Consider the following 23663-nt stretch of genomic DNA (forward strand, 5'->3'; position numbering starts at 1 on the left):
TAATCATGAAACTTTACCCTAGGAAAAATAAATAATGGAGGAATGGAATTTCCAATAGCATCAGAGGAACAACATGCAGTTACCAATGTTCCTCGTTCTGCAGATGTGATTCTTCCAACTTGTTTGCTTCCTCTACCAGCTAAAACCTTTACCGGCTTTTGAACGGTTGTTAAACCAGTTTCATCAACATTATATATACAGTTAGGATTATATTTATATCGATTTCTTACCGTTTTGAAAGATTTTGAAAAAACTCTCTTACAGTGTGTTTGTTAAAAGCTGTTGATCGAGCGAAGCTCGTTGCTTCAGGTGTTCGTAGAGACAACTCTGGTTGTCTTTTCATAAAACCTTGCAACCAATCAATGCCTGCAATTTTATTTTTGATCCATGATGATGGGCATATCTTATTGTTTTTTAAAGCAAATTCATATGCCAATAATCGCGTTGACCTAGTTGAAAGGCCATAGTTCATTTTTGATGCAATTAGTAAATAACTTGATAAACTTTTTTCATCTTCTGCTGTAAAAACTTGTCTATTGTTGTAGTTAGGCTTGAAAGCTTCATTTGGATTAAGCCTCTTTTTACGACAATATCTTTTTAAAGTCATTCTATCTATGTTAAGGTGGTAACCCTAGAAATAAATGTTGATTTTTGATAAAATTTTCAAAAAAATTATTTCTATTATATTTAATTAAGAAATTTATTACCTTTTCAAAAATGTATAACATGAATAAGTTTTATTAATATGATTGTCAACAAATTGATATAATTGTGAATTGGTTGTTGTTACTTTCCCTAGCAACGCCCTAGCAACATGTAAATGCCCTTAAAAATGCAGCAGAAAACTATTTTTTAAACATTTTTATGGCTACACTTTAAAGCTATATAGTGACTATTAGCTATACTTTTAAACCTAAAACACATTTTGAAGTTAAAAGGATAGGCATGAAGTGTGTCTGGTGACATGAATTGCTTATCGAATGCTAATTTCTTTTTTGTTTTGAAGTCTATTTATCTAAATTTTTTAATATTTTAGATTTTAGTTATTAAAAATGATTTCAACAAAACAAAATTTGCAAAGAAAAAAAAAAAAATACCACCAAAGAATCGCTACATGGTTAACACCAAAGAAAAAAACTTTAACAACAGCAAAACTAAAGCAGATTTAGAAACTGAATGTGCAAGCTCCAGGAAACTTAAAACTGCAGGTTTTGTTACTAAATCTAGTAATAATGATGATAGTAAATATTTTATGTTTATGGATATTGAGCAAATGAAAAAGTTAATTTTACCAATTCTGTACTGTCCTAAATGTGATAACAAACAACCAATAGAATTTATTGATAACCTGAAAAGAAGAATGGGATTTGCTCATTTATTAGAATTGAAATGTATGAGCTGTGGTTGGATTCTTATCCAGAAGAACGTTTGAATTAGCAATTAATTCTGCAGTTCTTCATTTCAATGATGGTGGGGAAGGAGTAAAATCTGTTTTGGAAAGTTTTGGAATTAAAAGACAAATAACTTCCAAGAAACTAATGGAGGCTTATAATAAACGTGTTAAACACATGAAGCACAAATCTTCTAATATGGTGTTAAAACAGCGTAAAAAACTAAGAAAAACTAAAAAAGGTACAGTGGATGTTGAGGTTTCAAATGAAAAACAAACTTCATATATACCTGGTGGTTTTTAAGCATTATTTTTGAAATACTTTATTAAAAGTCTCATTTCCCAGATTTAATAATTTTTGAGACATTCCACATTTCAAAACATGGTTTTTTAAAAATGGTATGGATTTATGAACTGAAATTTTCAGGACATTTTTATAAGACATTGATAAATCATTTCTCATAGGATTTTGTAATATAAAGGGCAAATTTCAGATTTAAATGAAATTTCGTACTAATTTGAGTGACAAAATAAATAAACTCTGAAATATTTTGTATAACTTTGGAGTTATCGAGGCAAATCAAAAAATCCTATGACAAATGAAAATATTATATATAATAAACATTTCTGCAAAATTTCAAAGCTGTAGAGTTATTATATAGTGAGATGTTATGTTTTCAAATACACCCCATTGTTTGAAGTTTAACTAATTTATTTTTGGATAATCAAGGCAAAAAAATTTTTGAATGATTTTTTTTATTAATTTTTTGAAATAGAATCAAGTTTTACTAAAAAATATCAATAAATAGCTTAAACTCAAAAAATAAATTATTTCTAGGGTTACCACCTTAAACTGACGTGCTACAACATTCAGTTGTGTTCCTTCTAAAACTTTATTAACAGCTACTTTCATTGTTTCACTTGGTATAGCAACTTTATTTGTTTTTTTAATTCTATTTCTAACCATTTTAAGATCTGTAAAAAAATATATCAATAAAAACAAATGTTTTTAATAAATGCTAATATTTAACATAATAATATTATGTTAAATATTTTTAAATTATTATGTTAAATATTATTCTTTTGATATTATAAAATAATAGTATTATTATTACTAGCTTATAACATAAGTAGATTTAAAAAATGAAATGCTAAAAGCTATTGTTTGTTTATATATAGTTTTTTTTTAAATTATAAATACGATTCCATTCGTTTAACTGTATTGCTTATAAACAAAAACATGGGGCACTTCGTCTTCTATGGGGCACTTTGATCCTCCGATCAATGGGCCCCGCATAGTCAAAGATCAATGTACCCCAATAGGTATAGGTAACATATTGATAGCAATATCTACTGTATAAATTGCAGCCAAATAAAAATTATGTATTATATTATACACCTAACACTTACAAATTTAAAATAAAATTGTTGTTAACCCATACAGACATCTAAATAAAAATATATTTGAATTATAGTACGATTTAAAAAAATCACTTTTTATGACGAAAAACAATATTTTCTTTATTTTTTTTGACGCTGATAACCTTATAAAAAAATATTACGAATAATCAATTAGGGAAGCATAATGGTTAATTAAATTGCAACCTCACTTCTAGTAAGGCAAAAATGAACGAGTAAAAGCCAAAAGATCATACTGCCCCGGCGATCAACGCGCCCCCATCTCCCCTACACTGTTTCAAACTAAAACCATTTTTAACTGTCCTATCATAAAGATATTGATTAACATCTGCAACAGATAATCATGAACTCACATTTTCTATCTTCAAAAGCAAAGCTAATTTTTATACTTTTTTACTTTTAACGCTGGGCTTTAAAATCTTTATTTCGAGCGCCGCAGCATTTCTGTGCTTGCCTGCGCCTGAAAGCTGCAGCGCTTAAAAGGAGGATCTCAAAACCCGGCGATTGTTTTTCTACTTATTTAACGAGCCACTTATTTAACGTGACAACGGGACACTGAATTATTGCTTACGGAGACTGAAATAAATGATGTATTTTCTAAGGAAATGCTGCAATTTTCAGATGACAGAGAATGTTTAGAGTATAAGAATAACTCAAATAGTTGAAGCGCATAATACTTCGAAGAATGGTGCTGAATGTGCTAATAATCAAACATCAAATTATGTGACCATAACTCAGATGTTAATTTTGTTATATCTAATAATTTATATAATGATTTAGAAAATGATTCAGATTGCGATTCAGAATTTAATACTGCTTTTACCTCAACCTATTATATTAATGGTTATCATAATTGTGTTGACCAGGGCTTTGGAGTCGGTAAGCTGCTGTTCCGACTACAACTCCGATTCCGACTCCTTGATTTTATTATGGACCGACTCCGACTCCGACTCCTTCTAAAGTAACCAATTTTTAAAAACAAATTTACCGTAGTAAAATGTTAACATTGGCTATTTCATCACCATGATACAAATAATCCAACCGCTTAGTGCTTTAAACAGTATTTATTAGAAAATAGTTTCTGAACAAACATTTTTTCTAAACTCTTGTTATGCAATAAACTCTTATGTAGTCACTAATAAATATATGAGTTTGTCAAAATCATGTTTGAAATATTGTCATTCGGACAGAAAGAACTTGTTCTTCTTTAAGTTCATATTCTTGAAGAATCTTTTCCACCAAGACCAGGAGAAATTCACTGGTGCCCTCCAGTTGTTGCAAACTACAATTCCCATTATGTCTGGGTATCCTACAGCTATCAGAGCATCATAGGACTTAAAGTTTCGGAACAACTGGAGGGCTAGAGTTTTATACTTGTGCTTTAGACTGACAGAACATAAAATATTTTAATGAGTAACATTTATAAAATCCATATTAAAGTTATAAAACTTTGAAAGATTTTTTTAAAGCTGGAGTCGGAGTCGGTACAATTTTTCCGACTCCGACTCCAACTCCAGCCAAAAAGAGCTCCAACTCCGACTCCACGGCTCCAACTCCGACTCCGACTCCACAGCCCTGATGCTAACAATCCTGATAGTGTTGTAGCGTTTTTTACTATAGCACCTTTTAAATTAAAAAATAATGATGATAATATCGACGGTCGCTACGTTAATACTCTGAGAAAAAAGTTGAATGATATTAACGGATTATTTATAAACCTTAATTATTAATATCTTAATCAGACTCTTTCTTTATTAAATTGTATATTACATATATATATATATATATATATATATATATATATATATATATATATATATATATATATATATATATATATATATATATATAATATTATATATATTTCTTTACTAAATTATATTAATATTTCTTTATTTACAAATGTAGTATATACCAATTTAATTATCAAATCTCTTAAGACTCATTTAAAATATATTTCATTATCTACAGATAACTCTTATACAAATTTGACGAATTTAAAGGATTAACATTAAAATGATGTCATCTATGAAAAAGTAGAAAATGATAAAATATAGATGTAGAATTGATATAGAATGTAGAAATGTAGAAATAATAAAAAAATTAAACATCTTCTACAAAATCCAAACGGTCTCACAAATCAAACTTCTTATATGCATTTAAGGTATTATTTAAATTCAGCAGGTTTTAAAAATTTTAATGTTTATATAGGAAATGTATTTACGATTGCGCATTGTATGGGAATCCATATAGAACCCTTGATCATACATAGATCACTTCTTTTTTTATCAAACATTCAACCTTTGTTTACAGGGTTGAATGTTGATAAAAAGTAGAAGTGATCTTCCGATAATTATACCTATGCTTAGAGATGAGGTGGCTAAAATGTTAATTGATAACTTAGGTATATATGTAGATCATGATCATTTTATAAAGTATCATATGAAAACTATACATTGTATAAAATGAACAGTAAAATACATGCATTTGTGATTGGAAGATATGAAAATCTCTAATTCGCTTCCTCCGAATGAAGATATAACATATTTATTTGATGAAATAGATTGAAAAAAAATTTGTTATAAAAATTTTTTCATATAAAAAGAAAAAGGGGTTGGCAAATACAAATCTGAGAATATCTGATAAGCAAAACAAATAAAAAAACCACATTGCTTACAATACTTAGATTGAAGGCGGAGTTTTAGATTTGTAAGCCGAAGTTGTATCTTCTATTTTACCAAAAAGTTCAAGAACTGTCTTAACAGCTACTGGAGTTGGTGCGCTATATGATGTTACTAGTGCTGGTACTTAAAAGCTTATTTAAAATTGAATGCTTCGTAAGTATAAAGAGGATCTTAGAAATGGTATTCATTTCAAAAAAGTAGGAAGTGCAAGTCAGATTTAAAGTGAAGGAAAAGATTTGTATCCCCATACACTGGATCTGAATTTGAAGATGAACTTCAAGATTGATTGCATGTTAGTTATCAAGGTAAAAAAACTGGATATGGTTTTCTAATAGGAACAAATAGTCTTTTTAGCTCTATGTTCCTGTTGGGAATGATATTGTAGATGCTTTGAGTGATAATTAAAAGAAAAAAGTATTTGTTAAATATAAATGCTTAATCAACAACTTACTTATTCTGAAGAAGTAAAAACGGTATTACAACAAATATACGTGTATTGGAAACCAAAACAAGCAATCGATAAACCCGCCTTAAACACATCATAAGTTTCATGGTAGATTAATACTTAAGAAGATATTTCAACAGATTTCGGAAAAACTAAGGAGTTGTCATTATGGTTTGGTGTGTACATGTCAAATGGAATGTTGTTCATTTCCTAAAATGGTTCTTTAAAAGGAAAATTAGCTTTAAAAAGTGAGACTTTACTTGAAAGTGTTGATGATATTATAATTACTGTTAAGAACAATTCTGATACTGATGTAGTGATCGAAAAGGGTAAAGCTATTTAGTCCGCATTAATCCTTCGGATTCACGGAATACTGCTCTAGTGCTGAGTCCTTCGGATCCATGGATCGACTCTCTGAGAAAAAAATCCTCTTTTCATTTACAATAACGGAAATTGAAGAAAAGAAAAAAACTTATCAAATACTTCTTAATGGCTCTCAATTGCATATTGACAGTGATTACGTTGTTGGTTCTAAAGATAAGTTGCAAAAAATTAATAAAATTAACAGAACATGAGCAATCCTTTAGAGAAAAGCTGACTAAGTCATGTCATAGTCTGAAATGGAATAAGAGTTTCTGATACAACACTTACAGCTATCTGTGGATTAGGTATTGGTGGTGTTGGATTATTATCCATTATTGTTGCAGCACCAATAGTTGTAACTATTATGGTAATGGCTTTTGGATCAGGATTTCTTACTATTGTTATTTAAAAAGTTTTTAAAAAGGCAAACAAACATAAAAAAATAAAAGCATTATCGACAGCAATGATGAGCACTAATAACGATGTTGATCAAAAGGTTTTAATGACAACTTTGTTTCAAAAGAAGAGTTTTCTATTATTCTAAATTCATTGACAGAGTATTGACAGATGAGGGAAGATATAGGACAGAATATAAATATTGTACCTATGTAGGTAGTGGATTCTTTAAAAGCATTTCAAGTATCGTACTAGATTGTTCACTAGCAAGGAAGTAAATCAAATTGTATCTGCAGCTATGGATCCTTGTAAAGATGCAGCTAAACAAATTGGTTAAAAATCTTTTGATGTTGGTAAGACTGCTGTGGTTAGTTATGGTATAAAACGTATTGATAAAGTTGCAGCTAGGATACTTACTTCAAAGTCACAATCTATTTGAGATATTTCGGAGAGAGTGATGTGACACCAATAAATGACATTTTGTAAAAAGTATAGACCAAAAGTTTGGTTTAACAGTTATTAACGCATTATTTCATGGAAGTGGTATGAAGAAAGCTATTGATATTGAAAAGTTAGCAAGTTAGTTGAACTGCTCGGTTGGAGCCATGGTACGAGGCACTAAACAACAACCGAAGAGATTTGTATTAAAAGTTCTGATCTAGCCCCGGAGGAACTGTGGTGTAGAGTGCTCTTAGCGCTGTAAGATTCAAATGCAATAAAAAATTTTTTTCTTCCGTATATAATAATTTGGATTTCCATCGAAATATTTATAAGAAGCTTAATACAATTTTAATAGTAATTAAGAATGCTGAAATTAGCTTTAAAGTTGTGATACATTAGAAGCAACAAATACGCAATATGTATGTTAGAAAATATTGATATATCAGAAAGTATTTGTAAAGCAATTAGAACAGAAAAAGATTAAAGAAATGAACTTTTCTGCGAATGAATATCTCAAATCTATAGCTTTAGGAGAAACATTAATACATTATTGTGATAATAAATAAGAAAGAACGAAATCAAAAAAACCATTCGTTCGATTGAACGTCATAGTGTATATATGAATGTAATTCCGTTGCGGAATGCTTTAGAAGATTTAATAACGTTGTGGATTTAATAGTTTTAACAGTTTTTACCAGTGAAAATCAAAGAATTGTAAATACGTGTTTGCGGTTATTTATTTCGGTTTTTGAAAGATATTTTTGGAAAAGTACAGGTTATAAATGAAATAGAAAATATGTAAAATGGAGTTTTAATTAGGAGAGAAGGTTATAGCTATTTATTGATTTGTTGATTGAGAGAAGAAATTAAAATTAATGACGAAGAAAAATTGTTTGCACAGATTTGGGATTGTTAAAAATTATTTTTGTGAATTTTGAAATGAATAATTGAAAATAAGGAAATATTTTCTATAATAAAATGCGAACTTTAAATTTCATTTAAGGGGGATTATCCCCCAAATTTAAATATAGACAATAGAAGAAAGCTTTTTAAGTAATCTAACATACAATATAATGAAAACAAAAAATTTACATTTTTTTTTTTTTTGGTCAACGATTGTTGCATATACCCCAAAAAACCCCTAAAATAAGCAGAAAATATGATTTGCGCCGACCAAGATTCAGTAAAAACTATTAAGAAAGGCAAAGTGAAACTTCGGTATTGCATTTAGAATAGGTGCTTGAGTGTTTTAAATGGAACAGATTTGGAAAAAAAAATCTGGGTCTGAGTACATGTCCGACAAAAATTGTATTATAAAAAAGGGCAATTTTTTAAAAGGTAAAACAGCTATTCTGGTTTTTTTCTTGAGATATCAAAATTATGTTCCATTTAAAACACAGGGCTTATTAAAAGGAAAATATGCTGAAAATTTGAGACAAAAAGCTTAAGCGGTACTCTTGAAACATTGGCCGGCATATTGAAAAACGTCAAACTGAGAAAACGCTAAAAATGTAAAATTATTAAATAAAAAATCTCCAAACATACTAAATATTACATATAAGACTCTAATTTAAATTAAAAACCTCCTATTTCATATAATTTGCCTTCATTTTCTAAGGTTTTATCACTTTTCTTCAATTTTTTAGCCCTTAATTTTTGACGACGCAATTTATCATTTGGCTTTCCTCGATAGATTGACCTTTTAAGGTGGATTTTGTTTATAGCGTTTGAACCGTTTATTGTATAATAGCCAGGAATCATGTTAAGTTTTTCATAAACTAGGATTGACGATTTCATCCCAATATTAAAATTAGCTACAGCGTCGTAGACACTAAACTTTAGCACTGTAATGGTGACAAATTTTGTTTTTGGTATACGATTCCAAATTTTTCCATTAACGTACTCATTCGCATTTAGTGTTTTGCCATGAAGACATCTTTTAAGCTTATCATCTTTAGTGAGGTCCTCAAAAACAGGTCTGATCTTGTATACAACCTCTAAAGGAAGGCCAGGGCCTGGCTTTATATCCTATTCCAAGAGTTCTCATTGTGTATATTGTACGTGTGTTTATATCAAAGATTCCTTTTTGATTTAATAATTTAGAAGTATAAAAGTTATTTTGATATTTACATTTTGAACAAAAAATTGAAAGTTCACATGCAAGTCCTCGCTTTTTGCTAATGTTTTCAGTTATTGCTAAAGTTGTTTGAAAGCAAGTGGGGCAACTTAAAACCGATACAGCATCTGACAAAATAGAACAGTCAATTATTCTATAACCTATCACATCTTTGCATTCTTTTGTGGTGTTAAGTTCAAAATAGGTTGAAGCTCGCGAAAAGAAGAAGTCGACGTTTTGAAGATGTCTTTTTGTTTATCAACAAAAGATTCAATATTATCATTTAAAAGGTGATTTAAATTATTTAAAATTTCACTGCCACGTAACACCTTTCCATTAAAAATCCTTTTTCTTTTTACTGCTCGTTTTGTTCTTGCTTTAACTCTATCTACTTTTACCATGTTAAAAAACTTTTAAAAAATTTATTTCTCTTGCGATAAAAATTGAGCTGAAACTAAACTTGAAAACTAATTTTTCTTACTAATAGTTTTATAAATCTAACAAGAAGCTCTTTAAATCTAACAAGTATCAAATAAGATTTTTAGTTGCGAATTTTATCTAAGTTTTCATTTCATAAGAAGTCATTTATTGAGGTGTACTACAAGACGTAAATTTATATTTTTTGAAAAAAGGCATTGTTACTACTTGAAAAATGCAAAATTTTGATACTTAGAGTAATTTTTAGACATAGCCACTGCGATCTTTGAAATCCTCATATATTAATGTATCTAAAACAGTTAAAAACTTTTTTTAGAATTTTTGAAATTTTTTGGGAGTGTATCCCCCTTAAACGTGTCTAAAAGATGAAAGTACTAACTCTTGTGAGTATTGATCTTCAGACAAAAATAGTATAAAACTGCATAGCCCTGGTGATATACGAGAAAGCATAGAGTTGCAAGATATGTGTACATTATATATATTATGTCATATTTATAAGTAGATTATTTCAAGATAATGGAACTGGTATGCTTTTGCTGATAATCCTACTGTTGCTAATGGTTTAATGTATCTTTTTAGCAATATCAAGTTTAAACTTGAAGGTCAAGAAATTTAAATCTATAAATTATCCTTATAAGTGCACAACTTTGCTTGGTTAGCTACAACATACCAGTAACTTTTTGAGGTCTCATGGATTGAATTAGTTTGGATTAAGAAGTGTTTGCAGTTTCTTTAGTACAAAATTTTATTCCAGTTAAATACAAAATTAAAAGTTATAATGGAGAAAACATTTGAAATTTTTTATGAAGAAAAGTGAAAAAGACATGTCAAGATGTATTCAAGATAGAAAGTATATTGAGAAAAAATTATAGAAGTTCTTTAGTAAAATAGGTTAGCTATACAGACTTATTCAAATCATAAATAGATAATAAGGATTTACCGAACATTTCACGTCAACCACCAATATTTTATTTAGGAAAATTGAAATAACACATTTGGAAGTGCAGTGTTTGAAGTTTTACCTTATGTTGATGGTTGCTTAACTGCTGCAATAGATTTTTTTGAAAGTTTTATTGGAATTACAATAACTGGATGAAATTTTACCATGCTTAGGTGGTTGCTTCTATGGTTGAAATAGATTAATACATATTTCAACATTTTTAGCCACTAATTTGACCATGTGCTGATAATTTAGCAAATTGTCGATTACAGCATCAATTTTTTAAAAATATGCAAAAAAGATGATGATTAAAAAACATTTCTCCTGTGTGTTTATCCCATACAAGATTTTCTTGAATTTTAATTTCATCAAACAACAATACAATACATTTTTCTATGTCACTAAAATCTTTTTCTTTAAACATTAACTCTTTAATAATATCTGAATTGAAACCACGCTGAGGATGAATGTAAATCTTGTAGTCACGAAGACAACGACTGTTATAATAAAGTTTTCACTTTATTCCTGGTTAAACTGTCAAAAAATACTGTGAACAAGCTCCCTCCTTTTGTTATTACTAACGTTAGCACAGTCTCCTAATTCTCTAACATCATAAGGAACAATTTCGCTTCATAGACAGCGGTTGATTGTTAACGTTCTTTTTAAGTGGTATCAGAAAATACAAGACGCCCTAACAGTTATAATAATGAGATTGTGTAGCATCACTACGTGCAGAACATCAAGTTTCTGATAGAAAGCATTTGCTTTAATTGAGCTCTTTAAAATTACTCAGTAGCACCAAGTAATCATGCAAACTGTGCCTTGTGTATACCAGAACCTTAATCCGGCCCTGCAAATATGATATAGTGGCGTTTCAATTATGTATACTGTTATGTGCAAACAGATTTGTATATTTTGTGTCAATAGTTTTGGATCATTTATAGTTACAGTGTTGAATAAAATGCCATTCAATTTCCTAAAAAGTATGTAAAAGTCATAGGAATCAAAGTACTTTAAAAGTAAACTTTGCTGAATTCAAGCATTTCTGTCGCTAAATTAAAGAACTATTTTGTTTAGGAGTTGTATCACAAAATATGCGCACACGTTTTAATTAAATGGTAGCTAAATGATTTACAATACTATTGGTTAATAAAAACTTGAAAAAAAATCAATCATTAAAATTTATTTAATATTAAAAAAATATCATCAGAAAAAACAGTAAAACACTGTGAAAGGTTAACGGCGGGAAATGAAAATGATGAAAAGTAAATTAATAAAGTTGATTTTATAAAAATCAAAACCCCTCCACCAACTGATATTGTTAATGCGAATTATTTAAAAATGAGACAACAGAAACTGATTATGAGTTTTAATAATTTGAAGTTCATCGCTTTATTTTTAAAAGTAAACTCGACAGTACTATACACAAGGTAGAAACTTTAAAACTTATTTACACAATATGTCGGCCGTTCACAATTCGAACGTTTGCTCCATCTAAGTAAAAACAATTGTTGATTACATTAATTGCTTCAACTTTGGTAACTTCTCTCCAATTACTTACATCTTTTTTTACAGCCATAGGATAAAACTTATCTAAGATTTGCATAACGTGATATGTGATATATTTCCAATACAAATAATGATCACTAGCTGTTCCATCGATTTCCCAGCTCGAATATCTCGGTCCAACTGATTTGTAATCTCTGTAGTGTACCCATTTATACTTCGTATCGACATTTTTGAAGTGACTGTTAGAAATGACATTGTCGTTACAAAAATTGATCGTAAACTCAGAACAATCAAATTCAGTGAAAGAAGCAAAGCCTTGAGGGCGATGACATCTACTCGAGTGATCATTGCTATCATCCGCATGTGTTTGATTGCAAGGTGTTCTACAAAACGGGCACCTTGTTTTACATTGAAATAAATGGTCTTTAATATCATTTTTTAGTTGCAATTTCAAGTTATGTTCTTCTCCAAAGGTAAGTTTGAGTTCGCTACTATAACCAGATTCAATTAATGAAGTTAGCTTCGTAATCAGTTCTTGTTGATCCTCCATTTTATTTTCAAGGCTTAGCTTTAAAATATGATCAAAGTCTTCCTCTCCAATTCCTAATGTTTTAATTACCGAATACTCGCAAATATTTGCATTAAAAGTTTTAAAGCCATGTGGTACAAACTTATTCAGGCATTCTGTTTTTAGTTTTTCAAAAATGGCGTTTATCTTCAAGTCAAATTCTTTACTAATGTTTGCTTCTTTGTTATCATTAAGTACTTGAGAAACTTTATCTTCAAAAGTTACGAATGGGTTGTTGAAAAAAGTTTTAAGGAAGATCATTTCTTTATTACTGATTAATTTTTTTGAAATAATTTCAACAACATCACGAAGAACCAATCCATGCACATGGAGCTTTTGTGTAATTCTTTTTAAAACTTGTTCTTTCAGCACCCCTCTAATTAAAACTAAGGCTTGATTCTTAGCTGCAGTCAGAAAAAGCGCTCTTATTTGCAGAGCAGCTATTGTTATTTCTTTTTCATTTCTTAATATTGATAAAAACAGCTCTTTGGTTGACTCCTTTTCTCTTTCAATCTTTTCCTTACAATCATTTTTCATCAAATAACTTTCTTGTGCCAAACTAAAGTATTCAACAGCAATTTGTGCTGCGTAACAAGCAAATAACGCTATAAAAGTATCAGTCAAGTTAAATATTTCAGAACATTTAAGTTTTAAGTGTACTTCAATCAAAATTTCGATTGCTTTTCTCAAATACAGCTTAACAAACACAGTGCAATCAAATTGCGCGTAAGATTGGAACATCATTTGCTTAACGCCTCCTATATCTCTCAAGCAAAGCAAAGTATTTTGTATACGAAGAATAGCTGATGCAATCATATCCTCAATTTCTTCCATTAAATTTCTTTTGTTAGGTGTAGTAAACGACATTGCTTTGTCACGTACAATTTTAAAATAATCTAAATACGAAGTCTTCCACTGGAAATGTTCTGATAAATCAATCCAATCCACTTTGAACTTGTTTTCGAGTCTATCACCAAATCTTTGAATAGTGCTATTAAACTTTGCAGTTTGCCCATAACTAATATAAAGCTCTTGCTTAAAAACCTCACTCACATCGGCCGGAATGAACTTTTTGTTTTCCCACTTTTGTAAATTACCAATGATACCATCCCAAAATATTTGAAATTCACTTTCACATTCTTCCTTGCTGAACGTTACATCACTGACATCTTGGTCCTTTCTCTTCTTTAAAAGATCTTCTGCCACTTTTCTTGTATGAGCATGTAATGAGATTTTGCTTGCTTTTAATTCCCTTTCTAACTCTAAACTATTTTGTTGATCATTAAAATATTTTTCAATGCATCCCTCGCCATTTGTCACAATATTGAAAATGTTCTGTTCCATTCTATTAATATAGCGCTGTTTCCATTTTAGAAAAATCTTCTGGTTAGCGGTTTTTTTATCGATAAAGTTTGTGAAAGCTTCAGCTTGGGCATTGTTTAATTCGATAGATTTAGCAGTGAATTCATTCAGTTTTATCGCTAAGTATTCTCGACAAGCGTTTGCTTCGAAGCGAGACTTAAAGGATGCTCTAATTTCATTATAAACAGTTTCAAGATATTCGTTTAAACTACATTCTATTTTTGATCTCCATATGCTAACTTCGTTTTCAATTTCATATTTGACTTGAATCTCCGCATTGTTATTTAGACTCAAAACAAAGTTTTCTTCTAAAATTCCGTTCCACACCGTATCTATTTTTTTACAAAGATCTTCTAAACATAGACTACCCATCTTGTTGGAGGCCATTTTGTTTATAATATGATCTCTTAGTTCTGAACTAGCATCGCTATACGATTGATTTGGCGGTGCCATTGAGCCAGATCCTTCCAGGAGTTGTGGGAAATAAAAAACATCATGTTCTAGTGAAATGTCAACAATATCTTGAAAGTGTTGGTAACTCTTTTGCATTATCCTAGCTTGTGCTACAACAACTTCATCCATAAGTTTCATAAAGGTATTGCGACCAGATAAGTTTTTTTCTTTCGCAGACGGATCACAGTTTTGATGAACAAACACGACGTTGGGATGAAAATCAACCATATTCATTCTCATGAGCGCGCATATGCTTACTTCTAAAAAGTTTTCTATGTCGTTTGGCAACTCTCCGCGCACATTAACTATTGCAACATCTGATATCCCCAGAACGAACGTTGCTATTTCGTTATCGTGTGTTTTGCTACTTTTGTACTCAGGAGCGCCTAACCCTTCTGTGTCAACAACAAGAATAACATCATTCTTGTAGTTTTCCAAAAATACTGGAATCATTTGTAAGTAGGCTCCTTTCGTGCAGCGCCCAGCACTTACAGGAAACTGTATTCCAAACATAGTGTTCAGTAAAGTTGACTTACCAGAGCTTTGAGTTCCGAGCACTGTTAATACAAAAATTCTTGGTTCATGCTTTAGGTCATAATATTCCATATAGGATATTTTGAACACCTTGAAAACCTCTTTCAGCCAAGTTACTGGAACTGATAATCCGTCACCATCTATTAGTTCAAGTGCAATTCCATTCAAAAGAAAGGTAGCAGCTAATTCAGGAAGCATGTTCATGTACTTGCTGAGTTCTTTGTTTAAATTGTCCTGATTTCTATATAATGCTTCATATATCCCACCAATCTCACGAATAATCGTTTCAACTCCTATAGATATATCCAATAAATAAATACTTAGGTCATCACAGCGTTTTTGCCGCTTCCGCTGCTCATTTGAAAATGATATTTCGTCGTTTAAATTTTTGGTTTCTTTTTTCTTAAGTAAATTTAGCTCCTTTGTGGCAATTAAATATTGATTTCGAACATCAGGTATATGCGTAAAAGACCAATCATCCATATAATCTTTAACATCACTTAAATATCTAATTTTCGCTTCTATGCCATTACATTTAAATATCTCCTTTAAGAACTTAGACATCAGATGAGGAAAATCTTTTTGGATTACTTCGGACTGCTCCTTTCTAACAGCTAGGATTTCATCACGGTACTTATATTTCTGATCAAGATTCCGAGTTCTAGTTTCCTTTTTTTGTGCTTCTGCATATCGTTTTATTGTAGACTGTATTGGAAATAACTTCTTTCTAATTTGCGCTTTCTCTTGTGCGTTTGAGTTTTTCATAAGATCTAATTCTTTCAGAATGGACTCACTGGTATCTTTTGCGTTAGGGTTCTTTGAAATATATTCTAGAGCTGTTTGGGAAAACCTTTCGTTAAGACTGAGCTTTTGATAAGTTTTTTCAAGAGCTTCTTCTATTTCAACAGTCACCGTCTCTAATAGTTTATGGTAGTTTTCATCAATCATCTTATATCGAACAGAAGGACAGACATCATTAAACAGAACACGTCTACTTTTAACATAACTAGCTGATTCTTTCGTCATTAAAACTACAAGCTTTTTTATGGACGATTGGTTATTGCTTTCGGCTAAAGTTTTTAGGATACCTAAGTGCTGCTCATCTTTGAACATATCTACTCCACAAAGAGCAAACAATACATCCGAAGCTGAAGCTAGTGTTACTGCCAATTGAATATGGTGAAGAGCATCTCCTCTTAAGTTTAACAAAGAAAAAGTTTTGGAAAATTCCTTAGTTTTATGTGATAAGTTATGATACCATATTCCTTCAACGGTTCCTTCTGATGTTTTTCTGTTCATTTTGCTTGAAAGAGCGTGTCTTGTGTAAAAACCGCAACTACCTATTTTTGTATTGACATTGAAACCTAATAAATCGTTGCAGAGTTTTGATTTGGACCAGCTTCTAACAGCCTGTTGACCAATACGCATCATCGAAACTACGCAAAGCGGAGATTTCGTAACATTTTCCTCAATTAACTTATCGTTTTCGCGCCTTGCAACTATTATGCTTCTAAGAGACAAATTCATGTAAAGGTCTTGAACAGACGGAAACAAGACGGGGACAGAAAGATGACAAAACGCAAGCTTTTGGTAAAGCTTGCTTCTTAAAGAGAAGTCAGCTTTAAGAATGAAATCGTGCAAGATATCCATTGGATGATTAACTGCAGAATGCATTCCCAGTTCGTCATACCATTGTAATGGTATATTAAAAGATTGATATTTCATTCTTGTAATATCCTGTAACAATCTCATTGTTGCAACACGTTTACTTTCTGGTCGAACTGATGATTCTCTTTCTAAAATCCTAGCATAATCCTTTATTGCCAAATCTATGTCACAGTATGTGATCTTGTCATTCACGCGGTAGAAGTTTTTAATGTCGTCATCGCAATCATTACCAATGTCTGGAAAGTCTTCATCCTAAAAGAGAGGCAGTTCAACAAGTAACATTATAGCTAGTTTTACACGCGTGATTGATTTGTATACAGTTTAGTATGTTATATTTCTAAATTAATGAAAAATTCTCTGCTCCTTAATGTAAAAAAGAATTTTATAATGCAAATTAATTCTCTGGAATAGGCAGTTTGCTGAAAACTGCGTTTTTGTTTTGTAATCATACCTTTTTCTACGAATTGTATAAATATTTTAAGCATATCTTTTTAGAGGTACATAATATTTTTTGTTATTATTTATGAATAAGCAAAACTGAACTCATTCTTAAAATAAGTATGACTGCAAATCATTTAATTATAAATAAGCTGTTTGTTTTTAACTTTCAAATGAGGAAATTCTCTAGTTTTCAAGCGATAAAATTGCATTGTTTCTTGCTTAGGATAACAGATAATCTTTTAACACTAAGCTTATTAAGTGTCTTAGAGGACCTGCCATCTGAATTCCTAACCTTACGTCAGTGCTTTCAGTAATGCCTCAATCTGTCGCTACACTTAACCCTAATGGATGAGAAAATCAAACAAAGATTTTCAATGCAAAAAGCCTTTTCTTAGGTTAGCATTGAGATTGCAAAACAGTCTCAACAGTCTCAACAACAGTCTAACAACAATCAAGTCTCAACAACAATCTATATGTTTCAATAGTTTGTGATACAAAAGCTATTGTACTAATGTTAAGCAGGGGTATATCGCATTCTCTAAAATATCTCGTGACAAAACTCGAAAGTCTAACAAAGGGCAATTGGTACAAAAATAAGAAAAATGTTTGGGATTAGAATTGATGCTTTAATAATGGTGACCCTCACAAGAAAACAACTGATGTTCAGGCTGCTGCTTTCGCAAACTTCATGTTTAAACTGCGGGAAACGAGCTTATTTGGATCATTTTTTTTGCCCAGAAGAAACTCCCAAACTGAGAAATAAAGCTAACGGACCATGTACGCTTTAAATGGCAATGAGAGGAAACTTTAAAAGCAAGCAGCTGCCACTAGCGATCAATTTTATGTTTGAATGTGATAATCTCAGTGGACATTTGCCACTGCACTGCTGCTATCATCATTTGTCTTTTTGGTAATCCTCTGCGGTATTTTGAGAAAAGCCATTCTGAGTAATATTCAAATGTAATAACAAAAGGATGTTTCTTTTTAAAGAGCGTTCTATTAAATACGTAAATGTAGAGGAGAGTTCCGGTTTTGTCAAAAGTATCAGCAATGGAAATTTTGTTCATTTCATACTATGAGACCATATACACCTTCAGAAAAATCACCATTGAGGAAAAATATATAAACGTAATGGGGAGTCCATAGCCCATAGTCTATATCTTATCTAACTTTTACGTAAATCATGCCTGCGGCCCAATATTAACTTTTTCTCTGGAGCACCTCGCATATTCACTTCACACTCGAAGTTGAGAGAGTTGTAAAAAATGGAGCGCAATCAGTGTGAGATTAGACTTTGTGAGATGGTTTTATACCTTCTTCAAAATAAATGGTTTTGAATTGTGCTCCAAAGTTAAAAAAGAAGTTTATGATTAAAAAGTCTGGTGTTTGCTTTTTGCGCATTGAGAACGCAGTTTTTTTTTCAATCTACTGTTTAATCGGATAAACTTTGTTTTATTGCTCATTCGGTTATATTTTCATCGCATACAAACTTACTGTTTGAATATTTAGCATACCAGAGTTTTTTAACATTTTAAAAGCACTTTGAAGAGCTAATGATAATTTTGCCCGAACAAATGTAAATTTGCTTGAAGATTAAAACAAAGTTCATGCAGTATCTCCACATTTGATGACGAAGCCATCATAGTGACAATCTTGAATTTCATTTAATATTCAAAAAACTTTTTTTATCAATTTTTCATTAGATTTAAACAGATTTAAACAACAATAGCTTAAAGAGACTATTACATGATATATGTTATACCACACAAATGTTTTTTAACTTTAAATGTGACACAGTATGATAAATATCATTTTAGTGCAATTTACGGTGAATAAATACTTTTTTATGTTTTTGAGACAAAATATTTGTTATAATGTCAGTTAATGTAAGAAATGAGTTTTAGGCATGGTACAGTTTTTACAAACGAAATAGTTCCTTTAGAATAGATTTCTGTAATAGAGTTAAGTAAACATAATAGATCTACTTTTTTTTTTTCAATTTTACTGAAAATGTACTTCCTAATTTTTATGTTTTAAAATTGCTTAAATATTAAGAAGTATGAGTTGAAACTGAGAACAATTTAACTTGAGAAAGTAATTCAGTGAAAAAGGTATAGTTTTGTGGAGAAGCCAGCATACATCCCACAAATATTTGTGTTTGGTATATTGCAAGTTAACTTGCTCGTCTCTACGCTGCTGAAAGATATATGAAAGAAGACCAGTACAAAGAAAATTCAAGAAACTCGATTGTTAGCTCAATAAGTCAACTGTTTCTTTAACAATTAACCAAAATAGATCATGCAAGATGAAGCACCAATTCACGCCGCAAATTTAAGTAGCAAATTCATATCTAATAAAAAAATATAAGGTTTGTAAAAAAAAGAAAAAAAGGAGTTTAAAAGAAGTAAGCACTAAGTATCAAGTAAGGAATAAAATATTTGGTTTTTCAGCCAAAACGTCAATTTTGAAAGTTACGCCACTTAAATATATTATTAGCATGTCAAGCAGTTAAAATGTCTCATGAAAAGTAACGGATCATCCCCAAAATAGTATTATACTCTCACTTTTATATTCTTTCAAAAAATTATGTTACAAGTATAATAAATATATTCAGAGGCCCTCGGCGAAGATATTAAGGTGGAATGTGGCAACTCAAGGGGTGTTGGTGAACTGAGGTTAAATTTTGTACCTAGGGTTAACTTCACTTTATGAATTCAATTTTGACATCCTCTTCTAGACCATTGACTTCCCTAAGTCAGTAGACCAGTCCTTTTATTCTAAATCTTGTGTTGAGTGAAGTGTGATCAGAGCAGCTTAACTTGATGAAACAATTAGTTAAAAAGCAAGCAAATCAAACAATCCAGTAAATTCAAATCATCTTCCGAGCTACCAGAGTGATCATCAAGCTTTGCATGAGGTCTTTTATGACCTTCTAATTATCTAGGTAACGTTTCCAATCACTTGGATGTTACATAAAAGCTCTTCCCTCTCTAATTAGGTTCTCTTAATGATTGCACTTCAAATCAGCCCTTTAATTGCTTTCTGGGCCTGAGTCTGCTTTTTAAGACATTTGGATGACATACCAGAAAACTAGGAAAATGCCAACCAAATAGTATACTTCCCTTGTGAGATAATCTCCCAGTGCCATAGAAATGTAGACAACCAAATTATTTGCATATAAACCGGAAAAGAATTCCATATTACAAATACAAAGTAACTGTCAGGTTAAAGAAAGAGAAGTAGAAAATCCTACAGAGATTTCGAACAAAATGTTTCAAACAAATGGCTGCCTGGTATGATCACCTCAAAAATGCCATCCAAACAGATTGTACTGCTGCCAATGTTAGCAGGCACACCAATTTCCTCCCACCTTTACAAATGGTCAACGTAACATGGATAAGTATGCTTAAGATGCATTTCACTAAATGCAAATGTTTAGCATGTTATAAAAACTAGTCCTAAATCAATAAGTCGCGCTTTAAATATTGAACTGCTGCTAATAGCCACGATACAATTGCACGAGTTTTTCACCAATAAAATATCACAATGATGAATGTCCTCACAAAAAGACAAGTGTTTGGGCCCACTCAATGCTTTATATTTTAGCATCAAGTGGCTTAAATGTGGCTTATCACATGCCTACATTTTGCTTTAGCTGAAATAAAAAATAATTCCAAACCAAATAGGAATGGTAATTTGTGCAGAAATACCTGATAATATTGGTGATCCCCAACTGCTTAAATCAGTAACCAGTAACATGATCCCTGGTCCATGTGGCCCAGAATTTCCAAATACATCTTGCATGAAATATGGCAAGGGTTCAAAGCACTATCTAAGGTATTTGATTGCTTTAACACTAACTGATGGGGACGGCAAACCCTTTACAGATGCTGAGCACCATGCTTGTTATGCAGAATGATCAGCAGATTTTTCAAACTTTTGAGCATGAAATCAACAAGTTTGTTGTACATAACATAACTTTGTTCTGCAAAATGATGAACATTGTCGCTCAATAGAGGCCATTATGTACATTTGCAAATATGTCTGCAAAAGTTCAGATCAAGCAGTGCTTGAAAATGCTGGGGCTACAGCCTGAATGAGTTTTACTGCTACATAAGTAGCAGTAAAAAAGTCTGGCGATTACTTGGATTTAAAATTCCGGACAGAAATCCTGCTTTCATTCATCTCAATGTTCGTTTTGAAAACGGACAGAGAGACTACTTCCGTGAGGGAGAAAATTTTGGACAAAAATTGCATGAACATCCATGGTCAACTTTCGTCGCTTTTTTCCAAAAGCAGAGTTTTTGAAAACACATTTTGTGTCACAAAATGTGTTTTCAAAAACTCTGCTTTATCTTGAAGCGCCAATATACTACATTTGCTGGTGGAAAAAAATATGCAGCGCAGGAAACAAAGTACAAGTAAGTAACCTGGTGTTTTTTGTCACCAACGCTCTAGGTTGTGTTGCACAATACATCCAGGTGTAGCTCCAGAGTGGTACTAACTTTACATGCTTTCGCATGTGATGAGAGGTCCGACCTCATTTGAAGCACTTCGAGCTGTTAATATTTGTTTTTCGTTTCAGCTTGGGAAAGTTTTTGCGAAGCCCACCAGCAACGCGGTATGCCGGAATACGAACGCCACTTCGATGACTGTCTTCAAGAGGCAGCTCTTTTCTTTTCACCAGCAAATATGCAAGCGATGTTTGCCATTATTCTCACTTTCTGCAAACCTGCATATGCACGTCAGCTGTGGGAAAGCTTCAAGGAAAATATGTCAGAAGACGTACTCTTTCTTGCCAGAATGCAAACCAACATTGACATACTGCATTTCATACTAGACTTTTAAAGCATGGCTCTCATCCATTTGGAAGACAGAGTAAATTAGACTGCGAAACGCCCAAAAAGAACTCCCAAAATTGCAATTTGCTATGCTCTCAAAAGTGAAACATTATATGATAGAGCTAAACTGGAGCAAGAAGTTGTTTCTAAGGAACCTGAAACCTTTCCGATCCAAACCAACAACCGGCTTGTAATGAGGTTTTAAATGTAGTACAGGCTGGCACATTTAGCATTTACTATCTTGACGCCCAAGATGGGGGAGGCAAGAATATTGTCACAGACAAATTCTTTGCAAAAGTCAGGAGCACAGGTGCAATTGCACTTGGCACAGGCAGTTGAACCATTACTACCACTGCTTGAGTGATGGTTGCAGAACCCATTCAACTTTTATGTTGCTTTTTGAGCAACATGGAAAAGAAGTTCCAGTTTCGAATATGAGCACATCCTCTGGAGATCCCGAAAATCTCAGAAAGGCAGAGTTCATTATATGGGATAGTGCATCATAGCGAGCAAGGCCAAATTCGAAAAAACTGACGGACTCCTACTTGATCTGAGACACTCAGACCAACCTATGAGAGGAGTTCTGCTCCTACTCTTAGATGATTTTCGCCAAAAATTACCAGTTGTGCAATGCACCATGGCTAATGAGCTCAATAAATGCATCAAACGAACTTGCTCTGGAGTGAAGTCAAACGACTTATACTCTCAGCTAACATGAGAACATGTCTCTTTGGAGACACAACTGTCCATCGGTTTTCCAACATGCTTCTCCAATAGGGGCAAGAATGGCTGAAAAAAATGTCAGCGGAATGGTCATATTCCCTGCAAAATATGGCAACTTGGTGCAAATTTCATTGGAACTGCATAGCGCTGATTTTCTACAGATTGCTCAAAAAATTTACCAAGATCTAGTCAACTACTGTAAGTGATTGTGTGATAGAGCTAATTTAGCTCCACGGAATGATGCTGTGATTGCGATTAATTTGCAAATTCTCAGGCAATCCGCTGGGCTAAGTCTATTTTATCATTGAGAGGTAAAACTGCTTACAATGATTCAGTTAAGTATCCTGGCGAATATCCTGTCAAGTTTCTCAACACTCTTAAACAAACAGGAATGTATCCACGTTGCTTGAAGTTGAGAGTTGGCTAACAAACAAATCTTCTTAAGAACTTCCAAAGATGTGCAACGGCAAATTTCTCCAGCACCAGAAAGTTTCTTCTTTAAGAGAACTGCTTTTGAAAACATAAGTCTTCTTCTTGGAAACTGTCTTCTTCAAAAGACGTGTTCTTCTCAATTGAATAGTGTTCTTCAAAAAGTGCGCACTTCTCGGTTGAGAAGTGTACCATGTAGGAAAGTTTTCTTCATAAGAAATGTTCTTCTTTGTTGATATATGTTTTAAATAATCAGTCAACTTCTTCAAAAGAAGTGTTCTTTTCAGAAGTTTTCCACATAGAAAACTAGCAGGAATACTTGGCGAATTGCACCTATTATTCCAGCTAGTTTTAAAGAATATTTTTAGCTAACATTTGGCAAAAACTTTAATAAATACTAAACCGCTCTTTTTGACATCAGTCGGATTCAAAAGTTTGGAAATTTTAAGAAAGTCGCAAGTAAAAAAGTATCAAACTTTTTTTACTTTTCTAAAACAATCCAA

The 23663-nt window shown here is 31.7% G+C and overlaps 1 protein-coding gene across 3 annotated transcripts in view; it reads right to left on the reverse strand.

Annotated features, from left to right (window-relative positions):
* Positions 1-11992: 11992 nt before the first annotated feature.
* The window catches only part of LOC149878146 (interferon-induced very large GTPase 1-like), a 28345-nt gene continuing 16674 nt past the window's right edge, over positions 11993-23663 (reverse strand). For all 3 annotated transcript variants that reach the window (XM_090072841.1, XM_090072843.1, XM_090072842.1), the window contains one exon: positions 11993-16978. In XM_090072841.1, coding sequence (XP_089928967.1) covers positions 12083-16978 — 4896 coding nt within the window. In that variant the 3' untranslated portion in view covers positions 11993-12082. The remainder of the gene's footprint in view (positions 16979-23663) is intronic.

This window comes from Hydra viridissima, unplaced genomic scaffold (assembly GCF_058129835.1).
Source record: "Hydra viridissima isolate aposymbiotic clone 2 unplaced genomic scaffold, HvirCarnegie_v1 scaffold_15, whole genome shotgun sequence".
NCBI classification, from domain to species: Eukaryota; Metazoa; Cnidaria; class Hydrozoa; order Anthoathecata; family Hydridae; genus Hydra; species Hydra viridissima.